The sequence below is a fragment of the Mastomys coucha genome, unplaced genomic scaffold (assembly GCF_008632895.1).
Source record: "Mastomys coucha isolate ucsf_1 unplaced genomic scaffold, UCSF_Mcou_1 pScaffold5, whole genome shotgun sequence".
Lineage (NCBI taxonomy): Eukaryota > Metazoa > Chordata > Mammalia > Rodentia > Muridae > Mastomys > Mastomys coucha.
Genome location: NW_022196911.1, coordinates 92,890,501 through 92,909,908, shown reverse-complemented (window position 1 = coordinate 92,909,908; position 19,408 = coordinate 92,890,501). Strand labels below are relative to the sequence as shown.

Below are 19,408 nucleotides of genomic sequence, written 5' to 3'. Positions count from 1 at the left end.
CACAGAAATCATGGAGGAAAAACAAGAGCCATGGTTCACCCAAACCAAGGGTTTTCCCATCAAGCCACTTGTTGAGGGCTTGTGCATCAGGGTATCAGGGATGTCTGGGAGGGTCTTCCTCATAGAGAAGATGAAGAAAGAAAACCAGAGGAGGAAAAGGAAGAGGCTATGGGGAAATCCTAAGGCAAAAGTGAGCATTCTCAGAAGGCTGAAGTGGCTGTAAAGGTTTGAGGAATTGTCCTGTCAAGCTTGGGCCATAGGAGGGAGTGTGACCCAGTGTGGAGCCCAAAGGCTTGTTGGGACATACTTCTAGACCATAGGCCAAGAGCAATGTTGAACCTTGTGGATCTTTCAATAGGATGCCCCTGAAACTATCTGCAGCTTCCTGGGGTCAGAGACCATGACTCCATGTGCCTCCTTCAGTGTGCTCAGCATCCTTGGGGACTCTGGATAGACAAGGGCAGCAGCCACATGCAGAAGAGTACAGGGAGGGCTGCGAAGTAGGGAGAGCACAGGATGGCTTCACAGGAAGCCGAAGCTAGGGAAGAAATGAAGCAGACATGGAGCAAGCTGAGCCTGAGTGAGAAGCGAGTAAGGCTGTGAGAAGTGCTCAAAGGACGGCCAACAGCTGTGCACCTGCCATAGGCACTGTGCTGGGAGTGAAGGGGGCAGAGTGGAGGTGAAGGTAAACACGGATTGTAAGTGGTGGAGAACAAGTAACTTTGCACGCTAGCAATGGGGCTAGAGTGGAAACGTGGACTAGGAGGAGGCTCAAAGCGGCCGGAGGCAGCACCGACAGGACCTGCTTCCAGACCCACCAGGGACAAGAGGGCGTCCTGACGTGGGTGATGTGGGCAGATACAGCTGGAACCAGCTAACCACCTTTGCTCTTCAAACGCCACTGCAGGTAGGGTGGGACAAGGAGATATTGGGGAAGGAGAGGCCGGAGTGAGTTGGCTCAGGGCCTTTGGTGAAAGAATGCTTTTGTGTCTTGCTTACACACATGGATTATCAATGGGTCTTCTTCATACAGGTACTTGGTTCCATCCTAGGGACTGACTTCCTGGGGTGAGAAAGGAGCCCAACTTCACAACTGGTGAAAGGCCGTCTGCTGAGTCTGACAGATGGTCAGGAGTCTGATGTGGTCAGAGCACTTGCTTTGCATGCACAAGGCTCTGGGTTCGATCCCCGGTATAGAAATCAGGCATAGTGGAACCTGCTGCCTAGCCTCTTCCTTCTCTTGGGACAGAGAGAACAACTTGGAAATGGAAACCAGTGAGAGAAAAAAAAAATGTGTGGTGGTCTGAGGGGGCTTATGAATGAACTTCAAAGACTCTATCAGTAGGGCAGGGGGTGTGTGGTTCAGTGGAGTACTGGTTCAACATGCATGTGGCCTTGGATTCAATGCCCAGTACCACAAGGGACAAACAAACAAACAAACGCCAAGGGTCCCTGTTTTTGTGCCTTTAATAAGAGTAATAAAACTAAAAACAAAACAAACACAACACTCAGAAGGCAGAGGCAGGTGGATTTCTGTGAGTATGAGGCTAGCCTGGTCTACAGAGTGAGTTCTGGGACAGCCAGGGCTACACAAAGAAACCCTGTCTGGAGAAACAAAAAACAAATAGCCAAACCCCAAAAAATGAACAAACAAACAAACAAAAACCCCAACAAGCTTTGAAAGGGGTGAACCATTCAGTTCAAAGGTAATGGCGCTAGTTGGATCTGGTGGTTCATGCCTGTGAGCCTAGCACTTGGGAGATAGAGACAGGAAGATTAGGAGTTCTGGGCAAGCCTGGGCTATTTGAGACCCTGTCCTAAAACCAACTAACCACGCAATCAGGAAACCACCGGTGAATTCTAGGTTTTCCCCCTTTCTCCCACCCACACTTTCCATGTGTTCTTCGTGACAGGGCCTCTGGGAAGAACAGAGTTAGCCACCTCTGCTTTGTCCTAGGAGAGGTCTCCACCCAGCAGGATAGTCAACCCCACCTCCCCACCAAAACCCCTGCACCCTAGTGCACCTGAGTCACTGAACCCGGGCGGAGTCCTTGGCTACACAGCAAAGCAAGCCAAACTGGAAACTGGCCTGGGAACAGAATGTATGGGCTCAACAAGTCTTATGCAGATGTAAGTGTATGCAAAATCATTCTTGAACTCCCTAATCCATTTCCTGATCATCTCAGATAGAAGCCCCGGTTCTTCCACTGTAGTTCAGTCCCTTAGGGCCGCCATGAGGGAGGATGGGGCTCAGTGGTAGAGACTGCCTCAGATGTGGAGGCCCTGGGCCCGATCCCCAGCCCTGAAACAAACAGAAGAAGAATGGGAAATGGGAGCCCTTCATCTCAGCCAGTGACAGTCCAGGGCAGCACAAGCAAGGCCAAGCTTGGCTGGGCAGGAGTGAAGAGACCAGATTTTGATCAGGGCCTTTAAGGTGTTCACCACGACAAAGGGAAGGCTTACCTAAGGAGAAAGGGAACTCCTTAGGGAAAGACCTCTGTGTTTAGGGACTGTGACACCTCTCCTTGAGAGAAAAGACTAGGGGAGCAAAGGAGGTGGGTAAAGGCATGAAAGACGAGAGTGTGGAGGGTGTGTGTGTGTGTGTGTGTGTGTGTGTGTGTGTGTGTGTGTAAGGGTGAAGGGCCTGTTTTAAGCAGAAACCTTTGATTTTATAAAGAACATAGAGTCCCAATGAAGGAATGGTGTGTGGGCATACATGTGCACATGGAGGCCAGAGCAGAACATACACTGGGTCCTGCTCTGTTGCTGTATCTCACAAAGCCTGGAACTAGGTTGGCACCAGCAGACTCCAGCCAGCCTCCAGTCTGTGCCCTAACCTTACATGTGAGAAGTGGGGTTACAGAAGCTGGGCCCTGAACTCAGGCCTCTGGAGTTTGAGCAGCAAATGACTTCTTCCCAGCCCCGAGTGAAGGATTCTAGCCACAGGACTGATAGCATCTAATGTTTGATGTTTCAAAAACTAATCAGAGAGAGGTGGACTGGTAAGTCCAAACTACTGTATCCTAAGCATTTGGCTCTTTATTGTCATTTATTTATTTATTTTTGTATTTGTGGTTTTTTGTTTCGTGTGTGTGTTGTGCATGGGGTGGGTTTTTGGGTTTGTTGGTGTATGTTTTTTGTTTTAGACAGGGTTTCTCCGTATAGTCCTAGCTATCCTGGAACTCACTCTGTAGACCAGGCTGGCCTCAAACTCAGACATCTGTCTGCCTCTGCCTCCCAGATGCTGGGATTAAAAGTCTGGGTCACCGCCACCCAGTTTGGCTCTTTATTTTGTTATCACTTTATTTCAGCAACCTTTCCTTCGAAGTGACAGGAAAGAAAGAAGGAAAAGGAAGATAGAAGAGGTGAAGAGAAAAATTTAATGAGAGCTGAGGTATAGCTTGATGATACAGTTCATTCCTAGTGTCCGGGATTTGATCCTCAGCACCACAAAAGGTCCAAATAAGACCCCAGCAGGGATGTGTGTATGTGTCCCATCTACCTGCGATCAATGTCTCTCAAATGTTGATTTGGGAAGCTTTGTTACAATCTCTTTACCAGATGTAAAACATTTTTTTTTTCCTCACTGTGAGTTAAAACAACAAAACAAAACAAAAAACCCAGGAAGGGTACTACTCTGAGGCAGAAGTGTGAGTGCTCTGGCTTCAATAGGAGTCTAAGGGTCCACTGCAGGTGAGGTGTGGGGTTTCCTGCCCATGTAGGTCTCAAGCCAGCGTGAATTCCCTCTTGATGCCACGCACAGCCTGCCAAGTTAGTCGTTCGCAGAGGGCCTGGAAGAGAAAGGTAAACCGACCTGGGGTGCCTGTCAAGTACAGCACCTCATGCGGGAGGAAATGAGGCAGAGACCAAGCAGGGGCGCTAGGACTCCAGCGTGCAATTCTGGCTACTTGAGGCTCGGGTTAAAATGCAGATTCTAGGCACCCCGAGAAGTAGCAAATGTGATTAGGGATCTGCTTTTGATAAAGGCTCAGACACGCCTGTCTGGAGCCGCGTGGATCAGGGAAGCTCTGCGAAACATTGGTGAAGATTAACAGGGGCTTGAGATGACATAATGACAATCCCCTCTAGGAAGTGCCAGGTAACCCAACTCCCGCCTGGTCATCGACTCTCCACAGGCGACGGCGGGCGAGGGGTTGAAGAGAAGGCGATGCGCTCACCGGGCACCGGGCACCACGTATCCAACAGCTACACTAGAGCCTCTCCAAGCCAGACTGAATTGAGAGATGTATAAGCTCTTTATGGGGCATTTCACAGTAGCACTTCTGATTGGCTTTAGGGCAGATCTATCACTCATCTGCTGGGTTAGAGGTGGGTGGAAGGTCAATTACGACCAATACAGAAACACTTCTCAGCTAAGCCCCTCCTCATCCAGCTTCCTGTTGCTGTCCATCAACCCCCTAGCAGGCGGGACTTTGCCTCCCGCCAGTTGGCTAAAGGATACGTCGTTCATTCCTCAGTTGATTTCCGGTTGGTGACTACTACCGTCTATCAGTGACACTTCCTAGCTCTATTGGCCAGACCAACGTCACTCTAGATGCTTTCCAGTGATTGGTTGAAAATCCTGTCGGTCCCCAATGTACCGAGCGCTTATTGGTGAGAGCTGCCGTCGCTCGGGCGGTGGCGGGCTCCGGGATTGGCGGGTGCTAGGCGGGCGGTGTCAGGCTCTCGGTGGCGGCGGAGGCGGCGGAGGCCAGGGAGGAAGATGTCGTAATGAGCGGTGGGTCCTGGCGTCTGCCGGCGGCGTCTCCCCGGCCCTCAAGGGTCTGGAAGATGGGCAGAGGTCTCGGGGAGGGGAGGCCGGAACCGGGGGTGCCCCCCTGGGACTGAGACTGGCGCCGGGGCCCGGCTACGGGAGGGGCGGGGGAGGAAGGATTCCCGCCCGGAGGAGGAGCGCGGCTGGCCGGCCGGGCGGAGGCACCCGGAAGGGGGCGTTAGACTCCCCGCCCCTCGGAGCCCCGGGCGGGAGGGCGGCGCTTCCGGGGCTGGCAGGCGGTGTGGGCAGCGGGGCGAGCCTGGTACCCCACCTCGCCCCCCTTGGCCTGGGTCGCGCCCGGCCTTCAGCCTGTGCCCGAGTTTGCTCCACGCAGGCGGCCGACGCCCCCTCAGGCTCGTCCTGTGGGCAGCCAAGGCTTAAGACCCTGGTGGTGCCAGTCAGATGGGCCCTGCTGGCCCGAGCTGCAGCCTGCTGGCCCGGACACCGCAGTCCCGGACGGTGTCAGGACGGGAGGGAACTCCCTTAGGCAGATGACTGTTGAGCGAAAGACCGACTTGTAATGTTTATACCTGGACCCTTGAGCCTGCGGCTGGGTATCTTGGAATTTTAGAAGTTTGAGAACTTGTTGACGGAGCTTCCAGACTGTGGCCCGATGCCCCTTGCGGGGCGGGGTTGGGCAGAAATGCACTGGAATTCCAAGAAAGTGTAGGCGCTAAGAAATAAAATAGATGCTCGCTCTCTTCATCCGCGTTGCTGGCTTAATGGTGCTCAGCTTCCTCTCCTTCTTAGGTTTCTTTCTTTCTTAGTGCCTTTCTAATTTTAGTACAAAAGGAAGTGTCTTCTGCTCTGGGCAAATTGAGAAACCTGTCCTCACTACATTCCTTGGTTTTGATTCTAATAGTCTTTTCATGTTTAGTCGTTTCATAATTAACTTGATCCAGGGGGACTCCGTTTGGTTTTTCTCCCCATTTTTAGGAGGTTACTGGATCATTACATATCAGAATAAGTTTAGGCCTGAGGAGGCCTGTAAGAGAGGAGAGAAGCAGACCACAGCAGTGGTCTATGAGCCACGAATTGGCCCAAAGTCCCCTTTATACAGATTTCATTGCAGAAAGGATGATTATCGTTTCAGTGTGTACTGGCAGGAACAGACTACAGCTGTTTCATACTGTGCCCTAGAAGGTCCTGGGCATTCCAGAGGACAAAGCCCTGAGTTGACCCCTACCCTCTGTGGTGATGAAGGTTGAATCTAGATTGCCACAAATGTTAGACAAGCACCTCTCTGGCTGAGCTGTATGGTCATCATAGAGCTGTCTTGGATGGGATTTTTAGGGCTAGAAAGGTTAGGGTGAGCCAGCACACAGTGAACTGGTAGAGGGAATGACGGAGCCCAGACCACAGTAGTATTTTCCATTATTGACACAAAGAAGTCCATTGTCCGGAGTGATGAATATAACTGCAGTGTCTTGTTTTCTTTTAAATTCTTAAGGACAAGGAATGGAGCAGATCTCAGAACCTTCCAGTAGGGCTTATGTCAGTGTTCCAGTGGTTTCTTATTTAGGTGGTAGGGTGTTGGGACAAGGTCTTGCCATGGAGCCCTGGCTGGCATGCATTCGTCCTATAATCGGTGTAGGCCTTGAACTTGAGATCTCTGTGCTTCAGCCTCAGCCTCCCAAGTGCCAGTTTGCTTGGTTTCTAGTGACCAGACAGACATCAATACCAATTAACATGAATTGGCTTTGCCTGAGGTGATGAACTATCTTAATTGAAGTCCTTCTACTTGGTTGTCCAGAGATTGCCTCCTTGGTTAAAACCAACAGCCACAGGGGAAAAAAAAAGCCGCTTTAACACCATTATGAGCTCCTAAGCTGGACTGATAAGGACACAGGCTTTCTGCCAAAGAATACTAAGTAGGATCTGTCCATAACTGGATCTTCCCTGGGCACCCCGCTGCTCTGAGGGGATGCGCCCCAAGTCTGACGTCCCTGCTGATACCTCATAGATGGTACTTAGATTTGACTTAGACTTTGGGCCAGGATCACTGAGAAGGCCCAATGGGTAAAGATACCTGCTGCCAGGTCTGATGACCTGAGTTCAGTCCTTGTGTCCCACCTGGAAGGAGAGAAACAACTTCAGTACTGTTGCATACAAAGACACACATACACAGAGGGAGGGTGAGAGAGTGCAAAACCAATACATGTATTAAAAAATATAAAACAATTTGGCACTGTAGAGGCCTGTCAGACAAAAGAAGCAGGCCGGGCAGTAGTGGTGCACACTTTTAATCCCAGCACTTGGGAGGCAGAAGCAGGCGGATTTCTGAGTTTGAGGCCAGCCTGGTCTACAGAGTGAGTTCCAGGACAGCCAGGGCTACACAGAGAAACCCTGTCTTGAGAGAAGAGAGGCAGTAAAAAGATTATATGGCATATGTTTGGGTAAGAAGCCCATGTCCATCCAGCAGGTAGGGAAGTTAGTATTTTGGTCTTGAATATCTTAGTTCTTCTGGTGGTTAAGTGTTTTAGAGAAGTTATCTCTTGTACCAAGCAGTGACAAGTCTGACCGTTGATGTATATGTGGCAATCCCCAAGCTTTCTTTAAGCAAGTGTTGCCCAACCATGGCCCTTAGAACAACTTTTAAAGTTTCTTGCAGCCAGCTAGTAGACTCTAGCAGTTTTCTAGACCCTGAGCACTCCCATTTCTATAGAAATGGGATATTTTTTTTCCAAGTTTCCTTCAGTCCATCTTTGTTCTATCTACACTCAAACTGGAAGCTTTGCTTGCAGATACTGAAAATATCAGTCATTATTTTGGATCAAGTGGCTAATGGCCACAGAGAGGAAGAGGCAGAGAGATCTTGCTGTAAAAGTGTATGGAGTGTTGTGAGCACCTTTGGGTTGACAGCATTGTGTGGCCTCATTTTAAGTCTTGTGGGCTGTGAACTTGGAGTAGTCTGTCAGGAGGTCATATATTTCCTTATATGTTTATTGGGTGGGATGCCTTGACTGTCCTTTTGGGTGATTTAAAGGATTTGTGAACATCTTCCCAGGATGTTCTAACCCAGGAGCCCGGGCTGGGCATGGTGGATGCACCTAATCCTAACATATTCAAGGTTGAAGCAGGAAGATTTGAGAGTTTGAGTCCACCCTCGGTTACTTATCGAGTTGCAGGCTAGCCTGGGCATAGCAAGACCTTGTCTCAAATGAACAAACAAACGCAAAGAAATTATACAGGGTGGGCCAAATAAATGGTTCTGCTGAGAAATGCGGTCACCCAAGCCGTTGGTGCTTCTGTCTTCTGCTGTGACTACTCAGGCATAGCCCATCTCCCTCCTGTAGTTCTTTCTTGTTCTTCCACAGCCAGCTCTCAGGTCTTAGTTTCTGAAATGTAGATGCAGTTCTGCCTCTGAGGAAGCTTGTTCATGATGTTCTCATGAGCAGCTTTCCTGAAGGCCCCAGGGCAGAAGGGTCACCGTTCTTTTGGAGCCTGATGGGAAGGTAAAAGTGGTTGAAAGTATGGAGCACACCAGACTAAGCAAGAATGAGGCTCAAGGGTCATTCTTGAGGAGAAGCTCCCTGGTGCCAATGGTGGATTTGTTCCAGTTGACAAATAGTGAAGTAGAAAACTTGTTTCTACTGCTTCATGGGACCCTGAAGGTAAAAACAAAACACAGGAGCAAGCTCAGAATCGGCACCAGCAGCCAGACTTCTCGGTATGTTTCTGGAATGCTCTCTGTCGCTGGCACAAGCATCACTGTGCCTTTCCTCAGGGTGCATGCCAGACTGGCATGCTCTAAGATGAGCCACTGCTCAGTACAGGGGCTGCAGATGGGCAAAGTATTCCATCTTGCTGCTTCTCTGCATGCCCCCAGAGGGAGCTCCTGGCACCGCTGAGAGGTCAAGCCTGTCACATCACTGTACAAGCTTGCTTGGAAGCCCAGCTGCTGGAGTCCAATGATGGGCACCTCATCCCTTAGCTACCTCTGTTTCAGCATCAAGACTGTTTGCTGGGACTGGTCAGCAGCTGCTAAGTTACAGCGCAGAGGTTTAGTTTGGGTGGCCAAGGCCAAGTCCTTTGAGATGCCATTTTGCCTCTGTGTGGTTATTTAGGCCCTTCAGTGCCATTCCTGTCAGCATCAGGACGAAATTGGGAAGAATTAGCAGTCACTGCACATTTCTAAATGTCTTTTTAGAACTTGTTTGTTGGGGTTGTCACCTCTCCTGTGGGATTTGGTAAAAATCACAAAGTGGCACTTGAGACGAGGAATGGGGATTAGGAAATAGCTAGTAGGTCATGCGATTAGAAGTGAAATAATTCTGCCTCTGGTCTATGTTCAATTGGAAATCGAAGAGGGAAAAAAAAAACAACCAAAAAACAGACAAAGACATTTCCCAGGGTTTAGAAGAGTAAGTGGCAAGCCAGCCTTCCCCTCTTCTCCAGGGAAATGAAGTCACTACTCATTTCAGAAGCTGATCCTAGCCTGGGGGAGCTCAAAGAGGGACTCACAAAGACATTGCCTAAGCAAAAAAGGCAGCATGTTTGTATATAAGGAGATTCTTGGGGGTGACTCCTGCTTTTCTCTACGATGGAATCCTGAGTTCCAGTATTTTTTTTTTTTTAAGATTTAGTTAGTTTATGTATATGAGTACTCTAGCTGTCTTCAGATACACCAGAAGAGGGCATTGAATCCCATCACAGATGGTTGTTCTTAATTGGAAAGGCTTTGCATGGTTTCCTGGGGCTGTTTCCACCATGCTAAAGAATTCCCATCATCCTGTTGCCCCCACATTGATGCCCTTTACCCAAGCCACATGCAGACTAGGAGTGACAGCAGTCATGCATCAAAGAAAATAATCCAGAATGAGACAGATCGAGTGTTCGCATTTAGATGCTCTCATGGTCTAACAGAATGTCCCCTACGCATGTGCTAACTGGAAATAGTAGAAATGTAGCCTGGAGCTGCAGTGCTGTCTGTGGGGTTGACATGCTTGCACTGAAGGGTCTGCTTTGCTACAGCTCACCCAGGCATGGCCACACTTATGGATTGGGTACTGGGTATGGGACCTTGGCTTGGTGTACAATAGGAAAGCACACCAACAATTGAGCCACACCCCAGCCCTCCGTGGTCTGTAAACTCCAATTATTCCCTTTTCATTCCTTCAGGATTCATTTATTCATGAATTTGTTAGGTAAATATAGAAAGCTCCAACTGTGTGCTAAGTTCTAGAGGTACATCAGTAAGGAAAAGAGAAACCTTTGCCTTTAGGAAATTTGCATTCTTAATAAGACAGTAATTAAGTAACTAATGAGTACTTGCTGGTAAGTGGTAAGTGCTAAGGATAAAAATAGAGAGGGAGGGAGGGAAAATGTGTGGGAGAGGCAGTTAGAGGCGTTCAGGGATGCAATGAGATGGGGACTTCATGGAAACCTGAAAGTGACGGGCATAGAACCACTTACATCTAGAGTGAGGCCGGAGGCTGAACCCATGCAGATGTGAGAGCAGCAGAGGACCAGGAACTTTGGGGAAGACAGGAAGTCAGGTCACATAGGCCTGTGCATGATGGTTGGAGCTTTGGCTGTCTGATGGGATGCTCTCAATGTCCTCTGAAGAGAGTAGTGATGTGGCTTCATTTATGTTTGATGTGTTGAGAATAAACTGACAGGCCAGTGGCCTTCTCAGCTGCACAGGTATAGATGTGGATTTAGGTGATGGTGTCAGGGTGAAAGCCTCATGTTTGGAATGTGTTTTGAAGTTAGAGCTAGAAGTGTTTGCTTCCACATGTGGGAAAAAACAAAAGCCAAAGATAACTCCAAGGTCTTAGGGTTGAACAGCTGGATGGATGGGGTTAGCATTCACTGCAGTGGGGAATATTTGAAGAAGCATGGAATTAGGAGCTATCAGAAACATGATTCAGGGCTGCTTACATTCAAGATACCTACTACTATGTTCAAGAGAGGATAGCAGCCACAGGCAGGAGGCAATCTAGAGACGGAAACTCATGGGTCATCATTATATAGTATCTGTGTAGCATTGATTTTGAAAGCCATGAGAGTTGGTGAAATCACCAGAAAACAGGTAAGACAGAAATACAGGTCCTGAAGTGGAGTCTGGAGCTTAGAATTTAGCTGCCTAGAATTTGAAAAGAGAGAAAGAACCATCAGAGATTTAGAAGTAACCTGCAGGGCAGGAAGCTGTTTGGGAACCATAAAATAGGACCAAGAACAGTCAGCTGTCAGATCACAAAAGATGAGGGCTCGGGTCTAGGAGTTAGCAGTGAGATTCAGTAACATGAGGTCTGGTAGCGTTAGCAATTTTGGTAGGATGAATGAGGTGGTACAGCTTGATTGGAGCCAAGTTTAAGAATGATTGTCGAGAGTAATTAGGAACAGCAAGTAAGGAGCCTCTTGGCCTTAGGGTAAAGATGTTTTTTGCATAATTCTTTTGTTTGTTGTTTTTTTCAAGAAAGGGTTTTCATTGTGTAGCCCTAGCTATCCTGGACTTGCTTTGTTAGGCCAGCCTGGCCTCGAACTCACAGAAATCTGCCTGCCTCTACCTCTTGAGTGCTGGTATTAAAGGTGTGTACCACCACATGCAGCGTCCTTAGATAAATTTATAGTGAGTTGAAAAGATTGGAAGTCAAATATGCATTTTAATATACCTAACCTTCCAAATATTACAGCAAATGCTACATAGGTTTAAAAACCAGGTGTAGTGATGTACATCTGTATTCACAGCACTCCAGAGGTGGAGGCTAGAGGATCAGGAGTTCAAGGTCATCCTTGAGTCCATAGTGAATTTGAGGCCAGCTTGAACTCTGAGACCCTATCTCAAAAACCAAAGACTACTGAGGTTTGCTGAGAGTCAGACAAAGTCATTTACCACAAAGTATTTTATAACGAAATGTATATCGTGTAACTTACTGAATACTGTACTAAAAGTAGAAAACATAATTATAAGTATGCTTTCATGTACTATAAAGTTGAAAAGTTAAGTTGGAAGCCTGCCAGTTAGCTCAGTGCTTCAGGGTGTTAGCCTGTCATGGCTGAGTCTGACAACCTGGGTTCAATCCCAGCACCACATAGGGGAAGGAGAGAAACACCTTCCAAAAGTTGTCCTCTGACCTCCACATGTTGGCTATGGCATGTGTATAGCCATACACAAATGTGCACACATGTACGCACAAATAAATTATGTTTAAGATGAAAAAAAAAAGAGTTAAGCTGAGCCCGAGGAGTAAGGCATCTCCTCGGTGACTGAGGAGTTTGAGAGGTTAGGAATCACAGCTCAGAAAGGAAGGGTAACTTTTTTTTTGGTTTTTTGAGACAGGGTTTCTCTGTATAGCCCTGTCCTGGAGCTCACTCTGTAGACCAGGCTAGCCTCGAACTCAGAAATCCTCCTGCCTCTGCCTCCCAACAGTGAAGGGTGACTTCTTGATAAAGTCCTGTGTACACCTCAGGGTCATGGCGGAGTGGTGGGGTCAGGCTTGGGATGGAGAGGATATCTGTTCTCTCCTTTTGGCCTGTGGCATTAGCAGCCTCTGCTCAGAGTTCTGCAATGAAAGGCGTGAACGTCATTTTCCTGTGTGTGATTGCTGGGTGTTAAGTTTTCTGGACAGTTTGGACCAGCCCAGCTTGCTCCCTCCACCCTCCACCTAGGCTGACTCATTCACCAGTTTTCCCTGGAGGTCCAATTTTGTTCTTTAAAACCAGCCGTGGCTTGCTTTTTCCTCACCAGTTCTGAATTCTTCCAGGCTAGGCAACTGGGAAAGCCTGGCCTTAGAAACTGCTTCACTGGCTTCTGGCCCAGCCAGACTGACCAAAATAGCCACCAGAAGGACTGTTTGTGCAGAGTGAAATTCCTGCTGGGGAAATACCATAGTGGAGGGCTAAGGAAGCCATGGCTGGGAAGGTTTTTTTTTTTTTTCTTAAAAAAAAAAAAAAAAAAGAAGCCCAGTAGCCTAGGGTCTAAGTGTGGACTTTGAGCCTCATTCCATCCTAGGACAGCCTGATAACCGGGGCTCAGGGTCCTTCCTAGTATGTTCTCCCAACCCAATGGGCCCGAGAAAGCCCGCCCCTCCAGCATAGAGCCATCTGTGCTCCCTGCTCTGTGGTGAGGCCAGCATTGCCAAGGGTGCTACAGGAGTGTGCACTGGCACCCAGCTCGGTCATCTGCTTCTGGAGAGTAAGTGAGAAACAACCTCTAGGGATTAGAAGTGGCCAAAGGGAGAGCACTGGCTTCAGGCTCCCAGGAGAATGGCAGCCGAGGAGGGAGGAGGCTGGTGCTTGGTCCTTCTAAGCTTATCTGAAGAGCTTCCGCAAACTGTGGGGGAGGTGTAGTCAGGGGAGGGGCTGGAAGGGTTCTAGGTTGACAAGGACAGTCTTCCAAAAGTGGACTGGCTGGATAAAGGGAAGTGGGCCAGAGGCTGAAAGCTGCCCTGGAGGCTGTGGGTGGGAGTTCAGACTGAGTTGAGGGGTCATTTAAGCAAGGACCATGCCTTGGGATTAGTGAATAGAAAGGAGAGAAACTTGTACCAAGAATGATGAGGACCCAGTTATCCACTAGGAGGGTGATGCTCAGGGTCCTGCTGAGATTGCAACGCCATATTCTAAAGACTCTGTATTCTCCCCCCGTCTCCCAGAACTGTACCAGGAACCAGGTCTGGCATCAGCAGTTCAGTGAAGACCAACACAGTTTTCTCAAAGAGCAGGTTCTTACTCCCATCCCTTAGGCCTGCTCTCACTGTACTGGGTGCTGGATGCTGGCAAAAGTCCTGACTTCACCTCAGTCCAGAAAAGACCCCAAGGACATGATATACCTGTTACAAAATGGCTGTCAATAAACTTTGCTAGGGAGGAAAATGGAAACTGGCCTGAAGGTGCAAGCATCTGCTGGAAAAGACAGAAGAGCCCTAAGCAAGGGAAGGGTAACAGAGATAAACTCCTTGGATCCAAAGGGAGGGCCGTGGAGGCTAGGGAGGGGAAAGAGCAAACAGGTCAGGAGGGAATGCTCTGGGTTGGGAGTGTCTGGCTGACCCAGTGAAGGGCCACGGAGGGCTGGGCTGAACACAGCCCTGGGAGCCAGCCCGTGGAAGCTGTCTGAAGCCACGTGAACAGACACAGTCCCCCAAGGAAAGAGGTCTTGGGTGAGAAGGGACATTTGTTGAAGAATGTCAGTATTTCAGTGATGGAGTGAATTTAGAGGGGGCGGCAGCCATGAGAGAGGTCTGGTGACCCGGTAGAAGCAGCCCACTGAGTGTGGAGGGAGGTCTGGCAGTGTGAGGCAGGAGAAGGCGGCTGTGCTGGAGGTCAAGGGATGGAGGCGGGTGCTATAACGAGTCTGGACATTAGTTGCTTTTTCTCTCGGCTTGGGTTCTGTTCAGTCCCTCAGTTACCTGATACTTCTTCCTCCTTGCCACCTTGTTCAGGACCCTCAGGACTTTTCCTTAGGGCTGAGATGTACTGGTCATTATTGCTTGTATCAAAGACCCCTGCCAAACTTCGGTCTAGAGACTTAGGGAAATTTTAGCTGAAATAAATTAATAAGATCTAGATTCTACAACTGAGAGATGTGCACTTTTTTCTTTCAAGACTATTTGGTAAGTGTGTGTGATGTGGCTCAGTGGATAAGGTGATTGCTGCCAACTTGATAACCAGGGTTCAGTCCCTGGAGAACCCACCTGGTGGAAAGAACTGGTTCCAAATTGTTCTGTAACTTTCATGTGTGTTCAGATACACACAAAATAAATAAATGTAAAAAAGGAGAAATATGCAGTAATCCTTATTGCTAAACTGTAGGTTTCAGCAACCACTTAATGTGGTACTGTTAAAAAATGGTGGATGTGCTGGAGAGAGCTCAGGGTATAGCATTTGCTGTGCATGTGTGAGGCCCTGGGTCCAACCCCTAGCACAGAAAGATGAATGTGTAGTATAGTGGATGTGGTGTGAAGCAATCACAGAATTATATCTGAGCCTCTCTGCGGCTTTCTGTTCCACTCTGCAGTGCTTTCATAGTGTGGAGGGAGAGTCAAGCATGACTTAATCCACATTACACATTCTAAACACGGGGTTCCAGATAGGGAGGCTGCTTGGAGAATCTGCGGGTATGTGCCTGCCTCTCCTTAACCACATCCACTTCTACACACCAGCCAGAAATGCTTCTCTTTCCTCCTCTTTCTCTTTCCAGAATAGAATTCTGCAGTGGCAGGGAAATGTTTCTCTCATTCGATCGCCCAAGGGCCACACAAAGCTCTCAGTGACAGTAGGAGACACCCATAGTGGTATTAGACAAAAGAAGTATTTCACAGCCAGCTGGGGAGGAAAATGAGACTAAGATGAGGTGTGGAGCCAGGAGCAGCAGCCCGCAGCCTCAGCAGTAGGCTCTGCTTTCTCCAGTGGCTCTCAAGCTTCCTACTGCTGTGACTAGTTGATACAGTTCCTCATGGTGTGGTGACCGCCGACCATAAAATTATTTTGTTGCCACTTCATAACTGTTCTTTTGCTATTATGAATCGTAATGCAAATATCTGATATACAGAATATCTGATATGTGGCTCCTATGAAAGGGCCAATTGACACCCCTTTTCAAAGGGGTGAGAGCCCCACAGGTTGAGAGCCACTTTTCAACCAGGTTTCCAAACTGATTGATTCAGGGCTACAGAGGAAGAGAGAAGCGGGTTAGGAAGTGCTGGTCTGTCTTTGTTCAACTTCCTTTTTTTTGGGTTTCGAGACAGGGTTTCTCTGTGTAGCCTTGGCTGTCCTGGAACTCACTCTGTAGGCCAGGCCGGCCTCAAATTCAGAAATCCACCTGCCTCTGTCTCCCAAGCGCTGGGATTAAAGGCATGCGCCACCACCGCCTGGCTCCACTTCCTTTTACTCTGCCCACTGCATGTCCCTGTGTTTCATAATACAGGAAGGACATCATTCACTAAGTTTTGTGAAGTAAACTTGAATCCTTGAGAGCCTCCTAGGAGACCTTTGTGGGTTTTTTGTTTTGTTTTTAAATTTTTATTTTATTGTATGTGAGTACACTGTACCTGTCTTCAGACACACCAGAAGAGGGCATCAGATCCCATTACAGATGGTTGTAAACCACCATGTGGTTGCTGGGAATTGAACTCAGGACCTCTGGAAGAGCAGTCAGTGCTCTTAACTGCTGAGCCTTCTCTCCAGCCCCGACCTTTGTGTTTTTATCAGCACAACTTGGTCTGAAAGTTTTTAGTTTGTTTTTGTTTGACTGTGCTAAGTACCAAGGACCTTGCACATGCTAGGCAGAGTCTCTTCTCCCTGATCCACACCCTTGCACCTCAGAAGGAGAAACATTTGAAAGAAAATTTAGGCCAGCTTTTCACCCCACCTCTGTCCCATCTCCAACAGAATATACATCTTGTCTCTGGTTAGACAGTTTTAGAGAAAGAGAAACATCACCCCTGGAGGCAACTGGTTCTGTCTTTCAAAGGTATCTTTGAGTGAAACACAAACCTGGCTTCTTGAACATCCATACAGGTGGCTTGGTTTTGTCCTTTAGCTTACATACAGAGTATGGTTAGAAACTTGAAAGTCTCTCATTGGAAATGCCCCTTAGAATGGGCTCAAGACTCCAAAGATAGCCCAGTGGGGAATAATATATGGGGAATATTATTTTTCTTGTCTTATAATTGAATTTTTTAGTTTTTTTTAAAATAGTTTTTGTTAACCGAACATGGTGGTGCATGCCTTAAATTCCAGCAGTTGGAGGCAAAGGCTAGACTAGTGTGATACTCAGTAAGTAAATAATTAATTAAAATAAAATGACAGTTACCATAAGGAAAACATCTCAGCCAAAAGACCCAAGATGCCTGCAGCCCCTGCCCTGTGCCCAGTCTGATTGGAGATGCCTTGGCTCATACCTACTTACCAACCCTTTTAGCCCCAAATTATATGATCACCCTGCCTTCATTTCCTCCTCTTTGTTCACAAAATGGACATTTCAATGTCGGTTGAAACAAAATGCTTGGTGCATGTTTTTTACCAATGGGTCCATCTGGAACCTTTAAAAGCAACTTGCTGTGCCCACAGAACTTATTTTTGCAATTGCATGCTTTTACCTGTAGTTGATCCTTCATAACTGCAATGATTTCACAGAGATCCGTGTCTAATGTCCTAGAATAGAATCTATGTGTGCTCTGTGCACAGAGCTTTCCTCTGCTCTCACAGTCGGCAGCATCTGCAGGATCACCTTTGTTCTGCAGCATCTTGCAGGCTTGGGGCCTGGTGACCACTGAAGGCACTGTGTTGCTTCCTGGCCAGCCAGCCTGCCCGTTTCTCCTTTATCTTTTCTCTTTCAGGGGCCTGAAAAAAACATGAATGGTTGTGTTTCTCCCTGAGCTCTGTCCTCACTAGACTCTTGACATGGGCTCAATTCCTGCGCTATTGTCCCTTGAGTCTCCCAAGCAGTCTTCCCCATCTCTCTGTTTCCTGGAATTTGCTTTCCTAATGTCTGGGATACCAGCCTGACTTCCTAGTTGCTTTGCCTTAGTGATTTATGGCTCTACCATGGCAGAGTCTTTTCACCCAGAGCTCTTAGGACTTCATTTTGTTTTGTTTTGTTTTGTTTTGTTTCTTGGAAAATGGGCTCAGTGTGTAGCCCTAGCTGGCCTGGAACTCACTATGTGGACCAGGCTGGCTTCAAACTCCTAGAGAGCCACTTTCCTCTGCCTCCCATGTACTGAGATTAAAGGTATGTGCCACCATCTCCAGCCTCTTGTTTGCCCTTCATTTGTTCAAAATTTTATGTGTACGGGTTTATTCCTGCATGTATGTTTTACACCATTTGCATGTGTGCAGTGTGCACCGGAGGTCAGAAGAGGTCATCGTATGTATCCCTTGGAACTGGAGTTACAGAGGACTGTGATCGCCATGTGGGTGCTGGGAATCAAACATGGGTCTTTTGGAAGAACAGCCAGTGCTCTTAACCACTGAGCCATCTCTCCAGCTTCCAATCTTGTTTGCCTTTTAAATCAAACTTAAGTGCAAGGTAAAATTTCCTTTATTAGCTTCTTCCTTATTAAAACTAAGTGGCTGGGCCTGGTGGCACACACCTGTAATCCCAGCCCTTGAGAGGCTAAGGAATGAGTCCCAGGCCAACCTGGGATATGGTGCAAGATCCCTGTCTCAAATAAAGTTTAAAAATTATAAGAGGATCCAGTGAACCCGTAGTACCCACAGGAGATTGGCTCCAGGAGTTTCTGGAGATACCAGAGCCCAGAGATGTTCAAGACTTTTATATAATGTATACAAGTTACCTATAAGCTACACATCTACTGTATGCCTTAAGTCACCTGCAGACTATGTAGCACCAACATTTTTTGATGCATGGTTGGTTGAATCTAGCTGCAGAACCTGTGGATATAGAGGTCAGCTATCCAATTGTGGAGAAATGAGAAAATGCAGTAAAATGAGAAAAATTCTGCCAGCTATTACTATATACACAAATATGCAATTCACGCACTGTTCATTCTTATGTGCAGTTGTTAGCTCTGCTGAGTCTTTGACCTATACGATCATATCAGTTGTCTTGGGTAAAGGTGTGAATCCACTTCAAGCAGTGCTTCTCAGCCTTCCTTTCGCTGGAACCCTTTAATGCAGTCCCTCATGTTGTGGTGACCCCCAAACTTTAAATTATTTTTTTCCACTGCTTCACAGCTGTAATTTTGCTACTGTTATGAAGTACAATGTAAATACTATTGGAGAGGTTTGCCAAGCGGGTCACGACCCATAGGTTGAGAACTGCTGACTGAAAGGAATTGCCATCTTCTGGTTCCTGGGGGCCCTGTGTCTCTGTGTGAAGGTTGAGCAGACAGTCTTCAGAATAGGACAGGCATGTCTTGCTGCTCAGGAGTGCTGGCCTAGCCTTTCTTCACTCCCTGACTGGTTTGCATCTAGCTCCAGCTGGATTGAGCTGGTAGCTTGCCTTAGCACAAGACTTGGCTAGAGGCTCTGCCCCAATGAAGAGATTGAGATTTAGAGGGCCACCAGGGGGCACCGTGGACTCACCACAGCCAGTTCTGACGCAGGAGTCTCCTAGTTCTCCCAGTCTTGGATGGCTGTGGGGACAGTGTGGTGAAGACAGGCCTGGGAAGGTCGCCCCGACAAGCCCGGGGCTGGGATGCTCAGCGGGGCCTTGCAGGAAAAGCTCTTAACTGTTGGAAAAGCAGCTACAGAGGCAGAAAATCAAAAAGAAAAAAAAAAAAAAGCCGAGGCAAGGGGCCTCGGGTTCTCCTGAGGTGTTTTTATATCACTCTATCTTTCTCCTGGCAGATCCACAGATGAGCATGGCCGCCACTGCTGCTGTCAGTCCCAGTGACTACCTGCAGCCTGCTGCCGCTACTACCCAGGCAAGTGCACAGCGTGCTCTGAGGACTGGGCCAGAGCCTGGGCGGGCTGCTGAGACCCATTCGCTCTCACTCAGACACCCAGGAGATTTGTTTATTCTCATTTTTGAACTAAGACATAGTCACCTGTCAAAGTTGGGTCACACAAAAAGAGCAGGGTTACACTTGGCCCCTGGAGCTGGGGGCATGGCTGTTAGTAAAGTCCTTGCTGCACAACACATGAGTACCTGAGTTCAATTCCAAGTCCTGGTGTAAAAAACTGAGCTGGGCTTGGTAGTACACACTACCAATCCTAGAGAGGCAGACA

The 19,408-nt window shown here is 48.0% G+C and overlaps 1 protein-coding gene and 1 long non-coding RNA gene across 9 annotated transcripts in view; one reads left to right on the top strand and one right to left on the bottom strand.

Annotated features, from left to right (window-relative positions):
• Window positions 1-244: 244 nt before the first annotated feature.
• The window catches only part of Sp2 (Sp2 transcription factor), a 28,953-nt gene continuing 9,789 nt past the window's right edge, over window positions 245-19,408 (top strand). The window contains exons 1-2 of one of the 4 annotated variants that reach the window (XM_031351181.1): window positions 245-907; window positions 19,028-19,104. In XM_031351181.1, the coding sequence (XP_031207041.1) occupies window positions 19,036-19,104 (69 nt within the window). In that variant the 5' untranslated portion in view covers window positions 245-907; window positions 19,028-19,035. Of the gene's footprint in view, window positions 908-4,608; window positions 4,739-12,688; window positions 12,915-13,425; window positions 13,876-19,027; window positions 19,105-19,408 lie in introns of those variants that run through there. The other 3 variants (XM_031351179.1, XM_031351180.1, XM_031351182.1) reach the window with 3 other exon arrangements.
• LOC116076997 overlaps window positions 3,373-19,408 on the bottom strand; it is a 37,269-nt gene continuing 21,233 nt past the window's right edge. For 4 of the 5 annotated variants that reach the window (XR_004113156.1, XR_004113155.1, XR_004113152.1 and 1 more), the window contains 2 exons: window positions 16,816-17,059; window positions 3,373-6,847 (listed from right to left, as the gene is read on the bottom strand). This is a non-coding gene — a long non-coding RNA (uncharacterized LOC116076997). Of the gene's footprint in view, window positions 6,848-6,905; window positions 8,383-16,815; window positions 17,060-19,408 lie in introns of those variants that run through there. The other variant, XR_004113154.1, reaches the window with a different exon arrangement.